This window comes from Anguilla anguilla, chromosome 4 (assembly GCF_013347855.1).
Source record: "Anguilla anguilla isolate fAngAng1 chromosome 4, fAngAng1.pri, whole genome shotgun sequence".
Taxonomy (NCBI): Eukaryota; Metazoa; Chordata; class Actinopteri; order Anguilliformes; family Anguillidae; genus Anguilla; species Anguilla anguilla.
This window is the reverse complement of record NC_049204.1, coordinates 38,348,193-38,365,468: the sequence shown is the minus strand read 5'-3', so window position 1 is coordinate 38,365,468 and position 17,276 is coordinate 38,348,193. Positions and strand designations below refer to the sequence as shown.

Sequence of the window (17,276 nt, the reverse complement as noted above, 5' to 3'; positions counted from 1 at the left end):
TTTCGGGCGGGCGTGCCGTAGCGATCGTAGCGATAGGTTTGACATCCCTCAGCCTCCGTGCCTTTATGGCGCAGCTCACTGTGTCTTCGGCTGTTGTTAAATGCTGCGGTATTTGGGTTATAAAAACAGTGGTATTTGGGAACTCGTAATGAAATTGCTGATGTGCTGACTTTGGAGCTCGGCTTTTTAGGGCGCTTTCCTTGCTTTATTTTTTTCATTTTTGGAATGTTTTTTTTAAAAATTCTAAGAACACCATTGCTTTCAATTTCCAGCGTGTGATTGTTACATCAGACGTGCGTTCGTGCCAAACTAAGTTTGCGGCGAACGGTTAATGTTGAACGATTTTAAATGAACATTCCATTTAGTTTGCCACCAACGCATTTTTTATAAAAATGGATGCGACTAAACGGACGGTCATTTTTTGCAGTGGCTTCCACGATATTAGAGGACTTCACTGATAGTGGTCCTGACATGACAGATATTATAGGAGTAAACTCCGTACTGTCGTGTCGTGCAGCTAATGAAGAGGTCTGCAGAATTGGGCGATATGCCGAGGAAGTCACCCCTCAATGTGATGAGTTCCGGGATGAAACAGGCAACCTTTGATCGTTCGATGTCTTTCCTGTCAGCAGTCATTCTTGTTCGCGGCGCACTACCTTTTCATACTGTTAGGGAACATTAGCTAATGTCCGTGGCGAACATAAAAAAGTTTGATTGGGTATGAATATGTTCGCAAACGTTTGCTAACGCTCGCCGTCTTGAACGTACGTCAACGGTAGAACGTCCAGTTAATAACAAATTTCTAATCTTACACCTTAAATGAGAAGTGGTTTCACAGGAGATTTGGGCTTGTGGTCACAAGCCAATTTGAAAGTTTGGGTGGAAATGAAAGTTGAATGCTTACGTAGTTCCAAACCAAACACACCGCTGTAGGCCCTACGTTTCATGGAAAATGATGCTGCAATTTGTCAAAGTACCTCGTGGGCTTTGTCTCAAAGCAGCTTGAGGGATCATGTCATCATTTGTTTCCATTGTGACTGAAGGCAAGTCAACTTTTATGTAAATTGCATTGTACTGCATTGACCCTCAACCTTTGACCTTTGACCCAGATCACTAAGGTGGTGCTGAGCAGAGGCTGGCGCTGCCTGGAGTGCACGGTGTGCGAGGCGTGCGGCCAGGCCACTGACCCGGGACGACTGCTTCTGTGCGACGACTGTGACATCAGCTACCACACTTACTGCCTGGACCCGCCCCTGCAGACCGTCCCCAAGGGCGGCTGGAAGTGCAAATGGTGTGACCCCACCCTCTCTCCCCGTCCGTGGTCCTGAGTTGACCCTATCCCTGTCTCATCACTCGTCTTTTAGCCCTGAGGTTGGGGTGCGGTACCATTTCCTGCCCCTGCTGTTCTCGCAAATCCAACGGCACCCCCACGCAACACACGCTTTATTTATTTAACTGTGTATCTGTTTTTGTGTGTGTGTGTGTGTATGTGTGTTTGTGTGTGTTTGTGTGTGTGTGTGCGTGTGTGTGGGAGAGATGTCTGATATAATCTCAGATTTAATAAAGCTCCTGTTTCTGTGGGATGTGTCAATGGGGAAAGTGTGAATGAAAAGCCGGCGCTGTTGAAATGGTGTCCTCTTTTGTTGTACTCAGCATGACCAGAGCAGGAGCGTCGGAGGGCCTTTGAGCTAGAGGGGTCTTATAGTGTGTGTCTGAGTTTGTGTGTGTACACGCAGGATTGTCTGTAAGCATATGTCTGTGTCCAGACTGTCTGTACACGTCTCTCTGCATATGTGCGCGTATACGAATTCAAGTGTGTGCATGCATGCATGCATGCATGCGTGTGTGTGTGCGTGCGTGCGTGCGTGTGTGCATGTGCACGTGTGTGTGTGTGCGCGTGTGTGTGCGTGCATGTGTGTGTGCGCGTGTGTGTGTGCGTGCGGGTGTGTTCCTCCACGTGCTTGTATGTTCCTGCCCACATGTGTTTAATTGATCTGGTCCCTCTGCAGGTGCGTGTCCTGCACTAACTGTGGTGCCACCACGCCTGGCCTGCGCTGCGAGTGGCAGAATAATTACACACAGTGTGCCCCCTGCGCCAGCCTGGCCGCCTGCCCGGTCTGCCTCCGCAACTACCAGGAGGACGAGCTCATCGTGCAGTGCCGGCAGTGTGACAGGTAGGCGTGGCTCCACCGAGTCCTGGCCCCGCCCCTCACCGTACTGCAGAGAGCGCTGTCAGCGACGCTCTATTTCAGATATGTGTTGAATTGCGCAACAGTTCGAAACCCTCTGCTTTTTGACTGTAATTTTTCCCCGACCCCTTCCCTAATCCTTCTGATTCCGATTCTGCAGTTCTCCATCTGCCATGTATGCACTGGAGCGTGATGTGGTTTATGGTGGACTGGTAACCATAGTACCCTTAAGTGGATGCGATAATGGCCCACTGTTGTGAATATCAGTCAAGATCTGATCTACATCCTTATTTCCCCTTGCGTGCGTGTGCCTGTGCGTGTGTGTGTGTGTGCGTGCGCGTGTGTGTGTGTGTGTGCGTGCGTGTGTGTGTGCGTGTGCGTGTGTGTATGTGTGTCCCCAGGTGGATCCATGCCTCCTGCCAAAACCTGAACACGGACGAAGAGGTGGAAAACGCGGCTGACAATGCCTTTGACTGTACTATGTGTCGCACCCACACCACCCCTTCACAGGGTAAGACTGGAGGCCATGTTTAAGGCTTGAACTTTTTATTCTGCATGGGTACAAATGTGTTCTACTCTTTTGGACTTTACTTAAGTGGGTATGTCCATATAGTATTTGCCTATTAATCTTTACTTAAACTAAAAATTGAAATGCCAATGAAGTCATAAGAACATTTTAAATAAATGAGACATGAGACATTCTTCAAAAGTCATCGATTATTTTCATATGAATGTTTGAAGTGTAGATCACCTACGCCTTTCGTTTTTTGCTCTGGATAACTGTTGCTGTAGGTAATCCAAAGAGAATGATTCAGCCATGCAGTAGGCGATCATCATTACACAGGGGAATTGAGGAAGAGCAGAGACTCCACCCTTCCATTGGAAGTGCTGTGTACTCGTTTACCTCAGTGCATGTAAAGCAGGGACGGTGCTTAACAAACTGAATGTGCGACCGGAACGCTGGGGGGCGGGGTGGGTGAGGGGGTACTGCACTGCTGTTATACCCTTGCGTGAAGGTGTAACGCTAAAGCTAGCTAGCTAGCTCAGTGGCCTCAGTAAATATCCAGCAGTGTAAATGGATTGTATGTCAAATATACGCGGTGTAAGTTGTCCCTGGGTAAAATGATTTTAAAAGCATATAAATAATGCTGTGGTGCTTTTATGAAGCTTTTCTCTGACTTGAGTAATGTAATCTGTGTGAAACTGACAGTAGATGCAGCCATAATCTCTGCGAAACTGACGGAGGGACATTACTTGTCGTCATAAATGCGGAATTGGTTTCTGGAAAAGCAAAAAACGTGTTCATTAACGCACTGCTGAAAACTTGGGCTCGCTTTAATGGAAAGAAACAAACCTAATGCTCTTTCTGTGATTTCAATTTGGAGGAAGAACCAGCAGCCCTTTGCTATCTTAATAGAAACCCTCTTAAGGGATTTTATGCTTCGAAGTGGGGGTGGATGAGGTTTTATTTAATTCTGCATACGTACAAATATGAGGACGGCTTTAAGGTGGTGGATCACTGAAAGAACAGTTCCTGTTACTATAGAGACTCAGTAAGCATACTGTAACACAGTGTTTTCATCATCCCAGTTATGGCAGCAACAACGGCGCCAGAAACCGACAGCAACGACCCACCAATCACAGCACAGATTGTGACAAAAGCAAAAGAGCCAGGTAATTCCATGTTCTAGTTCGTACATAACGATGCCCAGCTCTTTTGGACATTTTTCCAATTTAATGCTAGTGACCTCTGTTAGCGTATTCAGTATTTTACCATTCCTCTCGCATGTAGTTCTGGGCAAACCCACTCTTGCCTGTACTGTGTTCTAAATTGCCTTGGATCTTCACTATTCACTTCCTAACTGATTTTTTCAGAGTGTGTAAAATATCCACAGCTGTCCGCTGCAAATCTGATCAGAGCGCTTAGTTTTTGGAGTCTTGTTTTACCATCTTAACATCTTAATGTTGATAGGAACAGTGATGAGATTATTTATATCTCTGGTTTTTAAACCATTGTCAAGAATTATAAATAGATACTGTGTCCACTGTTCATGTTTCAATGCATGGTTTGCTGCTTCTCGCTCCTTCTGTTTGTGATTTCAAACAATTTCTGGTCTTTGGACACAGGATTACTTTAGAATTATGACTTGTAACAAATCCCAATGAACCACACAGGCACAGAGGTGTTAGGATGCACACGGTTTATTTCATGCATGGACCACAATACTGTCACCGTTGTCGTTTTTGTCCGTGTCCGTGACCGTTAACCGTGTGCATCTGTTCTCTCTGGTCTCACTGCAGGCAGCACATATAAAGGTTAGCACTAATCACGTAACTGCCCACAGCTGTGACTGCTGGCCGGCTAAACCACTCCCCCATCTCTCCGCCTGCAGCCGGCATCACAACCACGCTGCCCCCTCACATGACTTAAGCACTCTGCTGATATGACTGGTTGAATAAAGATGAATGGTTCATCGTGCATTTCAATCAATCGGTTAACAATTGCAACCGGACAAAGACTTTTGTAACTGGACCGTGCGTGATTTTTCCTTTGGATGTTAAATTCATTCCCACCCCTGCCCCCTCCTCCCGCCCCCCTCCCCAGCTCCAGAGCAGCAGAGGACGTACACTCAGGATGGGGTGTGTCTGACGGCGCTGGGGCTGTCCCAGCTGCAGGGCCTTGCGGCCGCGGCGTCCAAACGCAAGCGGCCGAAGCCCAAACTCAAGCTGAAGATAATCAACCAGAACAGCGTGGCCGTGCTGCAGACCCCGCCCGACCCCCAGGCGGAGCTCTCCCGCGATGAGGACCCGGAGGACGGCAGAGGTGCCGCCACCCTCCCCCTCCCCGTCCCTTCCCCTGGCTCCCCCGTCCCCTTTCTTACCTCCCCCATCTCCCACAGCCTATCTCTCTGAATCCCATCGGAGATACCAGCACACGCACAATCCCCCCCCCCCCCCCCAGAACTGATCCTTTTGCTCTCAAATTGCATAGAAATGCAAAAATGCAAAGTGCATTTCTTATGGATCGGATCTTTTGATGGTGGGCGGAGGGGGCAGCTGTATCTGCTGAGCAACATCTTTAGCCTCCATTTCCCTCTTCTGAACGCCCAGTTCTATAAATATACGTTTCGCTCTGCAGAACTTTCTGTGGTAATGGCGCTAATGAGACAGGTGAGGAATATCTGCGGTCCCGACTGGTCCTCAGGAGCTCCTGTGTGTGTCCGCTTCCTGCACGCGCCTACTTATTTTTTCCTGCCTTTCCGTAAATTTGGAGTTCCCACTTAAATCCACTGGCTCGTCTCGTCTGCGAAACGGTCTCCTTAAATTCTAGTGAGGGCAGAATTGTTTTCACTCGACGGCCACCTGCTGAGCTGTGCAGTTGCTTGTTGGCTCGGGTGGGCGCATAATAAATCCCTCTCTCCCGTGGTAATGCTACAGGGAATCGTGCTGGGAGCCACTGGGAGATCCCACTGCCTTGGTAGGGCCAGAAACCCAGTGGTTAGTCATGCGCAGATTTATGCAGCGCTGTGTGTGTAATTCTGATTGGGAAAGGCTCAGTTGCGTTGATGTGCGTGATTTGCAGACGAAGGTGCGCGCAGCATTAAGGCTTTGCGCGTGAGCGTGAGGCAGGCGTGTAAATGCTAAGAATCTATCTATAAAATGAACTGCCCAAACTCCACACCTGCCATTATTGCGTTTTTAAGTAAGGCCAACCTCAGCATTCGGTCTGCGCCAAGAGGTGCAGCGAGGCACTTTTAAGTACTCATCTTTTCCATTTTTAATTGTCTCTCCGCTGCACGGCTCTGGTAATGCAGGCTTTTAAAGATGCTTTTCCCCTCACCAAATGGACGACGGCACTCAGTTTCTCGTATTAAACTGACATCGGAAGCGAGGGGCGGGGTTAGCTGCCTCGATCACTCACGCGGCCTTCCACTCTCGGTTGCAGACGGGGACATTTTAGACTGCGAGGGGAAGTCGGAGTCCAGCCCTGAACGAGAGCCTGCGGATGAGGACTGCAAGGGGGCGGAGGGCGCGGACGGGGCCAAGAAGAGGAAGAGGAAGCCATACCGCCCGGGTAAGGGAGAGGCTGATTGGAAAAGACAGCTCCGCTGGGCTGTGAAATAGCAGTGGGGCGCGCTCCACATTTCAAACGCGTCCCACATTCCCCTGCTCTTTAAAGCCCTCGTACTGATAGTTCCAGAATTTTCTCTTTTTTAAATCCTTTTTTTCTTTGTTATAATTTTGCAGGTTCCCCTTACCAGGTCTTGTGTGTCGCAGTGTGCTGGCAGGACCTTGGTTTCCGGTCTTTAGGATTTTGCTTTCAGTCTTATTGTCGTGGAGTGAGAAATTGATGCGAATGAAATCTGCTCCCGTAATTGAAACTGTATTCCGGCAGTGAGAGTATGATGGATGCTCATTTCTTGTAGAATTTAAGGGCTGGATACATGTTCTCAATTTTAACATGTGATGATATTGGTGACACATCCTTTGCTGAAACTCTTCATCTACAGTTTTCACGTAGACACGTTTGGCACTATCACATAATGGGAAAACAAACATCGCATTATCTGTGAAATTAATCGTAAATCCGAGTTTTGTATATAGCTGTTTTGGCAGTTGAGGCTTTGTGTTTATTGACATCCTGTCAGCATTTTCAAAGGGAAGTCTAGTCTCTGCAAGTATGATTAAATGCTAAGTCCCAGAAATGGCCTTACTGTACAGAAAGGCCAATTAGTCTGACTTGCCAGTCGTTTAATCATTGTAATAAAAAAGTCATTAAAGCTATGAAGAATGCAAAGGATTGAGGAAATCCAGCTGCTGGCTTTGTTATGAAGTACCTCCCTACAGGCTGGAAAAGGCCTCTTCTGCAGATAGAGACCCTGAGATAACCCTCTCCTGATAGGGGACCCAGTGAGGTGATCCTCTCCTGATCTGGGTGTTATACGTTGACCAATCTCTGATTTGGGCATAGTGTGGAGTCCCTTTCCTGATTTGGGGATAGTATGGGGTCCCTCTCCTGACTTGAGGATAGTGTGGAGTCCCTCTCCTGATTTGGGGATAGTGTGGAGTCCCTCTCCTGACTTGAGGATAGTGTGGAGTCCCTCTCCTGATTTGGGGATAGAGCGGCACAGTCACGGCTCTCCCCACGCAGCCTGCTCCCTTATTCCCTTGTGTCAGGTGAAATGGACCGGGTGGGGGGTGGGGTTCAATATTTATCCCGTTTATCAGGGCCCTGCCTTATCAGCTGCTGCTGCCTTTGTTTGCGAGACCAGGCTGCCTCTACAAGGGCCACTCCCGTTTCTCCTGGCTGCGCTGCTCCAGCAGCTTAAGATAACGTCTTCCCTCTACGTGCTCGGCATGCGAAAGTGCGCGACGGCGGCCAGCGCGCGCGGCCCAAGTTAGCAGCGCCCATTTTCCTGTCCTCCTTTAATGATTGTTAATGTTGCTCTTTAATCTCCTCTTTAATTCTTCCTGCTTTTATTGTTGCTAAATGACTGTATGGACAATAAAACAAGATCTCTCAGGTCTTTTTAAAAGGTTTACTGTTAATGGGGGATAATAGAGTGGGCGATGTCCTCTGACATTCCTTATCCAGCGATAGCGCTTTTTGCTTGGACATGGGCTAATGCTATCCTGATCAAGGTTCTGTGAACATCTTTGTTTTGTGTGTTGTTTTTTTTATGAGGATTTATTGCCTGGTGTGTCATAAGTCTCATCGTCGAGCAGTCTATATGTTTTTAATTACAGGAAAATGGTAGTTTTACAGAGACTGAATGGTTTTTATTTTTTCATCTAGATGCACAAATATAAGCAGATTATTTTATGTAACAGACCTGGTGCTCTGCGTGGGGGCAGAGGCCGCCCACCATAACTGGCACTCATGAATATTCATAATAAGACAGGCCCGGAACCCTATTCTGAATGATTGGCAGCTACAAGGACGCTACACGTGTCAACAAGAACCCGGAATCCAGACCAAGGAAGCAGTGGTCTCTGTTCATGAATATTCATGAGCACCTGGCTTCAGCGGAACTCCGCTGTAGAAGGGGGGCCAAGCTTAGTGTCTGGGCTACGAATTTGCCGCCTCACCCGATTGAGACTGTGTGGAAGTGACGGTCTTTGAAAATAAGTCCTCACCTGAAATGACCAGTTTTGCGGAGAAAGGTGCTTGAACAAAAAAATCAATCGCTCCTTCCCTAAGACAAGAATCTTCTTTTGTACTTCATGACTAGTAGGAAATGGTATGTGAGGAGGCCACTGATGAGCTTGGGTTCTGCATTGACAAAGTTTAGCCCCAACCTGCATTAATGTGTCTCCATCGCTTCTGTTGTCCCTCACTCTTGGTCCCACCACAGGCATCGGTGGGTTCATGGTTCGACAGCGGAGTCGGACCGCACAAGGCAAGGCCAAACATTCCCTCTCTCGGAAGGACTCCTCAGGGTCTGTATCTGAGAATCTGCCAGGGAAGGAGGAAGGAGGTAGGCAGCCTTACTTCTCCGAGGAGACCTTGAAAAAGCCTAGGAATTTTTTCTGCTTTACCAGTGTTTAGTCGAAGCAGCTCTATTTCAGTGGTGATGCTGTCTTCAAAAATGGATTTATCCAGAACCAAAAAAATAAGCCAATTCACCAACACAGTTTCAGGGTTTAGACTTAATGGGTCAATTTTAGTGTGATTAGCTGGAGTTTAAACAGCAGGTCTGCATCACAGAACTGCATTACAATGGGAAAAGATATCCAAATCTGTGAAATTAGGATTAAGTTTTTCAGATGTAATTCAATTCTGTGGTCTAGGGGTTGAAACCTGAGGTTCAGTCTCACACTAAGCACACTGCAATTGGCCCATAGGATTTTTTTACCACCTTCATTTGTTGTTGCATTGATGGGAAATATGCTGCAAACAGATCTCCAAGTGTGTTTGCTGCAAATTTGTGTTAAAAACAAAGGACGTACACCATTTTCAAACCGATATGAATTTCAGTTGCTGTAAACCAAGTGTGAATCAGTGAGCTCTTTCTAATGGAGCTCAACCGCTTTCACTGCAGGTTGGAATGAGGCAATGCCTGACACTCCAGTGGAGGAGGCTCCGCCCGGACTCGAGTCACTGGAGAAGGTGAAGAAGCGTTACAGGAAGAAGAAGACTAAACTGGAAGAGGAATTCCCTTCATATTTACAGGTGCGTGGCAGGCCCACGTTGCGTTCGACCCCACAGTACCATGGGTGCCATCCCGCCCAAAACATGGTCTAATAACTTTTTTTCTGTCAGTGCAAACTGTTTTTAGGGCAATGGCCTGCAACCATTGGTTGCAAGTTTGTGTCCCTGGTGGGTCACATCTAATACCCTTAAGTGAAAAATCTGAACTCATGCTCCACTGGTCTGTGTTTATTGACAGATAAAATGTTGTAAATGTAATGATGCCCATTTATGCTTCTCATTTTTCATTATTGTGTCAGTGTAAAATGATACATGATGATTTTAGTTGCTTTGAAATTGTCTCGTTTTTAATAGTGGTATGAGTGTGTTTCAGAGACCAATGTAAGAATAGAATACATTCATACTTTCAGAGCAGTTAACAGAATAGTTTAATAGAGTCCAGTTTCATTCTTCCTGTGTCTGATGCCTGGTTGTCAGTGGTGTTCTCAAAGGTAACATCACGGCAAGTGTTCACAACTCAGTTACGCATCAATACAGTTCCACTGAGCACACACCCTTCCGGGACCTCCTATGACTCAAAACGCAAATAAATCACTCTGTTTTCTGTTTCTCATACGTGTACCCACACACACACGAACACACACAAAAGGCTGGGACTTTTTCCAAAAAGTGAGTTTCAAGCTAATCTCCTAAATAAGAGACATTTTATCATATTTTGTGCCATAAAAATTTCAATGATCATAAATTTCAGATCATAAAGCCAATGATGCCATTCGCAGTCATAAAACACGGTAGATCGAATGTTGCGCAAGTAAAATAAAAAACGAATTATAATGAGTCCATCAGTAATTTGCAACAATGGCATGGCTACTTAAATGAAACTGAATTGAACCATCTCCTTAAGAGGGGGAAAATGGGTCAGCCTTTGAAGGGTTAGTAGGGCGGCTGCATACATTGCAGGTGACTTATTGTTGGTTTTTATTTTTATCTCTAATGACATGGAATCCATAATATTTCCAAATTTGTCTCCTGAGGTGTGAGGTGGAGTTTTTTTTTTGGCTCCTCCATTTGGAATGCAGAGTGTACATGTGGATAGCATGACCCACACATGAACTTTATTTATAGGCTGCCGAAGGGTATACCCTCCAGACAAAACGATAACATGTTTTGGTGTTTATCGGTCTCTTTGATATTGAGCGCAACACAGATGAGCACAGAGCACAACTTGGGCTCCTTATTTTGCCTAGGCCGTTGGATGACAAGTTTCAACCCTTAATTATATATTCTAAATGTTAGGTTTTCCTTGAATTTGAACACGGTATATTATCAAACAAAACCACAACAGCCGCAACAGACACACTCAAAAATGTGCACGCCCACAGCGCCCTCACGGCCCCGCCATGTGTCGGTTCGCTGCCTCTGACTAAAGCCCTCCCCCCAACTCTTGAAGGCCCGTTCTCATTGGAAAATGTGAGCCTTGCATTCCTGTTCAGATTCATACGGAGCCCCTCTTCAGTTTTTCCGCTTTATTTTTCTACATTCTCGCTCTGCTCCTCTCTGGATTGGCTCATACTCCCCTTGTGGTTGGGGGGGGGGGGGCTTTGGATGGACGTGGGCCGCGTGCCATCGGGCGAGGGCAGCTTGCTCTTTCTGTTTTACAGCGGGGGGGCCGACAGCTCACCAGCTGTCACCGAGGGCTCTCTCGTTCAGCAAAGTTTCAGATCAAACCTAAAGGTCCTCACTAGAGGAATGACTTTTAATCAATTATTTAAATCCCCACGCGTTGGGCTTTTAATGTTTTAACACAGCGGGGAGCAGCCGCGGCCATCGCAGGAGCTGTTGCCATATATGCTGAATCGCTCCCAGCTTACTTAAACAAGCGCCAGGCTGCCAACGGCATCGGGATCCCTGCGTGTGTGTGCGTGTGTGTGTGTGTGCGTGTGTGTGTGTGTGTGTGTGTGTGTTTTTGTATATGCGTATGTATGTCTGTGCATGCGTGCGTGTGTGTGAATGCGTGCTCACCTGTGTGTTCTTGTGTACATCTGTTTGTTGTGTGTGGGAGTGCATGGGTGTGCATGTGGGTGGGTGGGTGGTTGGGTGGGTGTGGTGTGTGTGTGTGTGTGCGTGCGTGCCTGTCCGTGTGTGTGAGCGTGTGTCCGTGTGTGTGCGCGTGTCCGTGTGTGTCCGCGTGTGTGTGTGCGTGTGTGCATGCATGCGTGCCCTGTGCTTGCATGTGTCTGCTGCTCCCAGTAGGACAGGCTTGCTGTGTGTCTTAATAAATCCTTTGCCTGGAGCAGTGTTGTGATGTTCAGGAGATCCTTTAACACACAGGAGAGGCGAGCCACAGGGGGTCTCCCGCAGCAGCCAGCTTTTCCCTTCCTCTCCTCTGTAGCTCCGCACAGCCTCGATCTCCAGGGTACCTGTGTGGGTTTTGAACTTAACACCTTCTGAAAGCCAAAGCGCCTCCTCCCCAGATCTAAAGCAGTGCTCAGTCAGGGAGAGGCAGCGGAGCCAGCGGTGCACAGGAACGAGGCCGCTGGGGAGCTCTGCGCTGTCCTGTCCTCCGGGCCTGTACGGAAAGGGGGGGGAGGCGGTGCTTTGTAGCATCGGTTTGAAAAGCTGATCCGTCTGGCTCGGTGTGGTTGCCCGCGGCAGGAGGCGTTCTTCGGGAAGGAGCTGCTGGACAAGAGCAAGCAGGCCAGGCAGACCCCAGAGACGGCCCTGTCCGACGACGACCGCGCCCAGGCCCACAGCAAACCCCCCAGTGCCACCGCCAGCTTCCTGGACCCGTCCTCTGACCCGCTGCTCAGCGCTGCCACCACCCCCATCTCCAACAAAGCTGGCGCCTTGGGTAGGCACTCTGTTTCCAACTCTCTGTCGCTCAGTCTTTCTCTGTCTCTCTCTTTCTCTCTCGCTCTGTCTCTCTCTCTCGCTCAGTCTGTCTGTCTCGTTCTTTCTCTGTCTCTCTTTCTGGCTCTCTCTCTCTCTCTGTAAGCTTTATTTCTCTCTTGCTTTCTCTCTTGAGCCCAGCAGAGAGATAAATGATAAATGAAATAGGCTGACTCACATGCGCTGTCAGGTGGGTGTTTACAGTACGCGATTCCATGTTGATGAACACAGGCCACGAGGCGTGCATTCGCAAGGGTCTGCAGAGTAGTTTTGTTTTTACCACTCATGGTTCACACATCCTCAGTTCTGTCAACCCTCATTCATGGCCGGCCAAGCAACATCCCCACTTAAGTGGTAAATCCACTTCAAAACGGTTAGACAAAGATTCCGTGCTCCTCTGAATTGGCTTATCTGGCCTTTATCGTTTCAGAGTATAGACGTGAGAAGTCAAAGCAGCAGTGATTTTTCTTTAGATCTCTCATTGCAAAAGTGATAATGAAGGTTCAGTGAAGGTTTTCTTTCCTTGGTTTTCTTTTATCTCTTCTACTATCAGTCCTAAGAGCCTCTTCTAAATCACTTTCCTATCTGACTTTATTCTAGGACACTGCTTTCATCATGACAGTTTTGCCCCAAATTGGCTTACAGTACACATAGAGTACACTGTATTGTCCTTTTTAGTTACTTTTTTATTTACTGTAACAATTTGTTTGTAACATGTAACTGTTATGTATTATGGCATTATTATTTTGCAATGCTATAAGAGAAGTTATTAAAGCAATATATTTTCACATCTTTTTTATTTGATAAAATAGATATAACATCTATATATCTATACGTTTTCTGCTCAGTAGCAGAGATTTTGTTTGGCAAGTCCAGCGCCGCAATATAGATTTTATTTTATTTATTGTTTTGGTTGCAGTGCAGAGAACGGAGATGTACAATGTGTAGATTAATCAGCAGCAACGCAAGGCAACCCCCTCGTAACTTGATAACAAAAAGGTCCTTCGCTGATCTGCCGTGTTCACGCGGGAGGTGATATCAGTGTCTTTCGATCTCCAGCCAACTCGGAAGACCCGTTAGTGGACTTGTCGGAGGTGCTGAACACGGACGACGACATCCTGGGAATGCTGTCCGGCGACCTGGCGAAGCCAGGCGACGATTCAGGTAGACGGGCGACGCGGCACGGCGCAGTGCTCGGCCCAAACGCTGTCGGCACAAAGGCACACGCGCGAGTCCCTCGCCGTCCCTCTTCGCTTTAATGGCTTGCTCTTCGATTCCCCTCCCTCCGTGACACTGACACCACAAGGCCAGCAATCATTCCCAAATGCATTGCTTCTTTTTTTCCTCAACTTTCTTCCATTTCACTCATTTGTAATCTCCACTTCCTTTCACAGACAGTTACTTTGTTTTGTGCCAAAAGTTCTGAATGTATTTATTGGGGGGGGGGGGGGGGAAAGACAGACAAAAACTGTTTGTGCCTGTTCTTTTCTTTCTTTTCAGGAGTTGCTTTAGTTTTAAGGTGTGTTTGTTGGTTCTGTTCTCATTTCATGGTTGTTTTCACTCTCATTTCTGTCTGGTTTTGGGTTCCTGTAGGTCTTGGTTTGTGCCCGTTTCAGGTGGAGAACTCTCCGTCTCCATTTGGTAAGAGATGAGTCTGTGGTCTGTCCCTGGCTAGTGGTAGCTCTGCTGTAGTGGCTCTCCTCTCCTAAACGCTTCACCTGCTTTACCTCTGACATGTCTGCTTCGTTTTTGTGCCACTCTCCCCCACCACTCCCTTTCACAGCCTGTTTGTGGTTATTTCTGAAATATGGTTTCACTGCTAAAAAAATGTTTCATGGGAAATATTTTTTCATCAGCCAGTGCATTTTTAGCCTGAAAACACTTATGAGGTGGAAATACGCTCCAGAAAGGCTACATAGTCCTTCCATAGGCATGACAAAGCACATGTGATAATCAGTCATGACAATCTATTATAGATGTTGTGACACTCATTGTGCATGCACTGAGCATTGTGAATGCAGGATTTTGAATCTATTGTAAAATTTGCCACATACTTTATGACAAGATAATGACATTTTACATAAGTTGTAATACACTGGCATGACTGATCATGCTATAGGTCATGCTTATGACCATGCTACGCGGGCTTTATTATTTGTTGATTCGTTTTTTTATGTTGCCACATTGTTACCAAAATAAAAGGTTAATTAGTAGTAACTAAAACCCATCAATTGTTTAGATCTACCTCACAATTATTCTATCATTTATATTGGGTTTGGAAGATATTTTAACGTCATTGACAACAGATGAACAATCTTCATAATGGGATCTTGCGCAGCTTGAAAAATGACTTGCAATCATATTTCTTTATGTTGTATTTTTGTGCATATATTAACCTAGTGAGTGCTCTCACGTTTGTATTATGCTAAGAGGTGTTTTGACCGTGCTACTTTTTAATTGATTTATTCACACACACGCACTTCTACATTCAGTGGAAGGAAAACTGCTGTCCTTTACCATTGCTGTGGAAATGATAAAATCACCCATCTTGGTGAGGGCACCTTGTGTTTATTATGTTTTCAGGAAAGAATGCCTGCACCTCTGTCCCACTTGTAGCAGCTTCTCATATTAAAGTCACATTCTAGAGCACTGGATGTGCCACAAGCTCATATAGAGCTACACTACATGGCCAAAAGTATGTGGACACCCGACATACAAAATCTCATCCAAAATTATGGGCATTAATATGGAGTTGGTCCACCCTTTGCTGCTATAACAACCTCCGCTATTCTGCAAAGGCTTTATACTGGATGTTGGAGCATTGCTACAGGGATTTGCTTCCATTCAGCCAGAAGAGCATTAGTGAGGTTGGGCACAGATTTTGAGATTAGGCCTGGCTCACAGTTGCCTTTCCAATTGACCCCAATGGTGTGGGATGGGAGTGAGGTTAGGGCTCTGCACAGGCCAGTCAAGTTCTTCCACACTGTTCTCGACAAAAGAATTTCTATTTGGACCTTGCTGCATGCCTGAGGGCACTGTCATGCTGAAACAGGAAAGAAGGGCCTTCCCCAAACTGTTGGGGAAGCACAGAATCGTCTAGAATGTGATTGTATGCTGTAGAATTAAGATTAGCCTTCACTGGAGCTAAGGGGCCTTGCCCAAACCATGAAAAACAGTCCCAGACCTCGGGGTGTCCAGATACTTTTGGTCATACAGTGTACTTTTGTTAGCTTTCATTTTGGAACACAGGATGATAACTTTTCTTTATGAATAAGCCTCATCTGCTTAATACGTCTGACAGCTATATTTACAAGTGATGGGCAGATTATTTTTCGACGGGATGAATTTTTCACACTTGTGTTCACAAATAGCACAAAATAAATCTCTGAAAATTGAACCCATTCAGAAGGAAATTGGGATGAGGAAATTAGGCTCCAAGTGTACGGTTTTCCTGAAGCCCCCCATATGTCCTGCACATTCTAAAGGCTTTGTATTATGATTGGTGTTCTTCTTTTCTTATGATGGACGAGGGATATTTAAATCCATGATGGCTGATGTTATAGTTTGAGCTTTTAGTAACACTTTTTAAAACCATCAATTTGTTCTTGAAAGCAAAACGTCAGTGAATATGTACTGACTCTTCTGATTTTGGGAAGCTGGTCTGCCTACTCACTGCTGCTCTCTAGCCTGTCTGGGTTTTTAATTTTTTTTTTTTTTTTTAATGGGGTCATTTAAGAATGAAAATTGACTTCTGTTGTTCTTTCCCCTTCCCTCTTTTCCTCCCTCATTTCCTTCCTCCCCAGCTGGCTTGGATATCGGCCCCATCCCTGATGACCCTGTGATCGCCCCCCAGCCGCATCCGAGCCGCACCCAGCGGACTCTTCCAGTGGAACCCCTGGATGGGATTCTCAGCCCCGAGCTGGATAAGATGGTTACAGACGGTGAGTTCCTGTCAGCTTATAGTTAATTCTATACTGACTATACCTCGCAATTATAACGCAACCTTTTGTTCTTCTTCTCAGAAATTAAAAGCACTAAAAATAATACAACGTTTGACCTAGCTGCGTTTTTAGCGCATATGTCGGCAGACCTATTCCATCTAATACCAAGTAAAAAGCTTTTAAAAATGCAACACAAATACACTGAAACTAGACCGGAAATTAGTTCCAACAATCAGCCGATCACGATTTCTGGATATTGTATTCTTTCCGCCAATAAGAACGTTTTGAAGTGGTTCATCAGTCCGTCATGTACACACAAGCGAGATCAGGCAAAAAAATATGAATTTTTTTGTCAGGTCCTGATTGAGCAAAGAATTTAGAGTAATTTGTAAACTTGCTGTTAAAATGAAGTGTGAGTTCCGGAGTGTCTGCGGTGGTGCTCTGGTTCATGCTTTCACTGCACAGTATGTGATTGATGTTGACATCCAAAGTGGTTTTCAGGCACTTCAGTCAACATCTGTCTTCCCTGCACGAGGCTTTACAGCTTAATGGTTTCCACTTCGCGTAAAAAACAATGTTTTGTGGTAACTGTTGACATGTGGCAAGAGTAATTTTAATTTAAAGCGAGGTTTTGTGTATTTTACAGACCTGCAGTTTAACCATTTATTTATTTATTTTTAAAGAAGCATGCTTAGCCCAATAAAGAAACAAATGTTTCCAAGATGCTGACTATGTAGTTGATCTAATTCAGGCTTTGTGATTTTCAGGGGCAATTCTCAGTAAACTGTACAAAATACCAGGTAAGCATTGATCTCTGAACTCCTAGACATTTAGATGAGTGATTCAGTGTTTCAAACTGAGTGGCTAATACTGCTGTCGCCACCCATAGAGCTGGAGGGGAAGGACGTGGAAGACCTGTTCACTGCCGTCCTGAGTCCTAGCCGCACCCAACCCTCTCAGCTCACACACCCACTTCCCCCCAACACTGTGCCCTCTACGCAAGGACCCCCAATGCCTCTACCAAACCCGGGTATGTCCCAGAGCCTTGCCTTATACACAACCCAATCCCCACAGACCAAAGTCTGTGCACGCTTGCCCAAAATT

The 17,276-nt window shown here is 46.3% G+C and overlaps 1 protein-coding gene across 10 annotated transcripts in view; it reads left to right on the top strand.

Annotated features, from left to right (window-relative positions):
* The window catches only part of kmt2ca (lysine (K)-specific methyltransferase 2Ca), a 148,282-nt gene that overhangs the window by 94,746 nt on the left and 36,260 nt on the right, over window positions 1-17,276 (top strand). For 7 of the 10 annotated variants that reach the window (XM_035416154.1, XM_035416152.1, XM_035416155.1 and 4 more), the window contains 14 exons: window positions 1,110-1,291; window positions 2,010-2,174; window positions 2,591-2,700; window positions 3,780-3,863; window positions 4,795-5,013; window positions 6,136-6,264; window positions 8,546-8,668; window positions 9,233-9,363; window positions 11,998-12,193; window positions 13,291-13,395; window positions 13,825-13,872; window positions 16,035-16,172; window positions 16,940-16,972; window positions 17,062-17,202. In XM_035416154.1, coding sequence (XP_035272045.1) covers window positions 1,110-1,291; window positions 2,010-2,174; window positions 2,591-2,700; window positions 3,780-3,863; window positions 4,795-5,013; window positions 6,136-6,264; window positions 8,546-8,668; window positions 9,233-9,363; window positions 11,998-12,193; window positions 13,291-13,395; window positions 13,825-13,872; window positions 16,035-16,172; window positions 16,940-16,972; window positions 17,062-17,202 — 1,804 coding nt within the window. The remainder of the gene's footprint in view (window positions 1-1,109; window positions 1,292-2,009; window positions 2,175-2,590; window positions 2,701-3,779; window positions 3,864-4,794; window positions 5,014-6,135; window positions 6,265-8,545; window positions 8,669-9,232; window positions 9,364-11,997; window positions 12,194-13,290; window positions 13,396-13,824; window positions 13,873-16,034; window positions 16,173-16,939; window positions 16,973-17,061; window positions 17,203-17,276) is intronic. The other 3 variants (XM_035416158.1, XM_035416153.1, XM_035416157.1) reach the window with 2 other exon arrangements.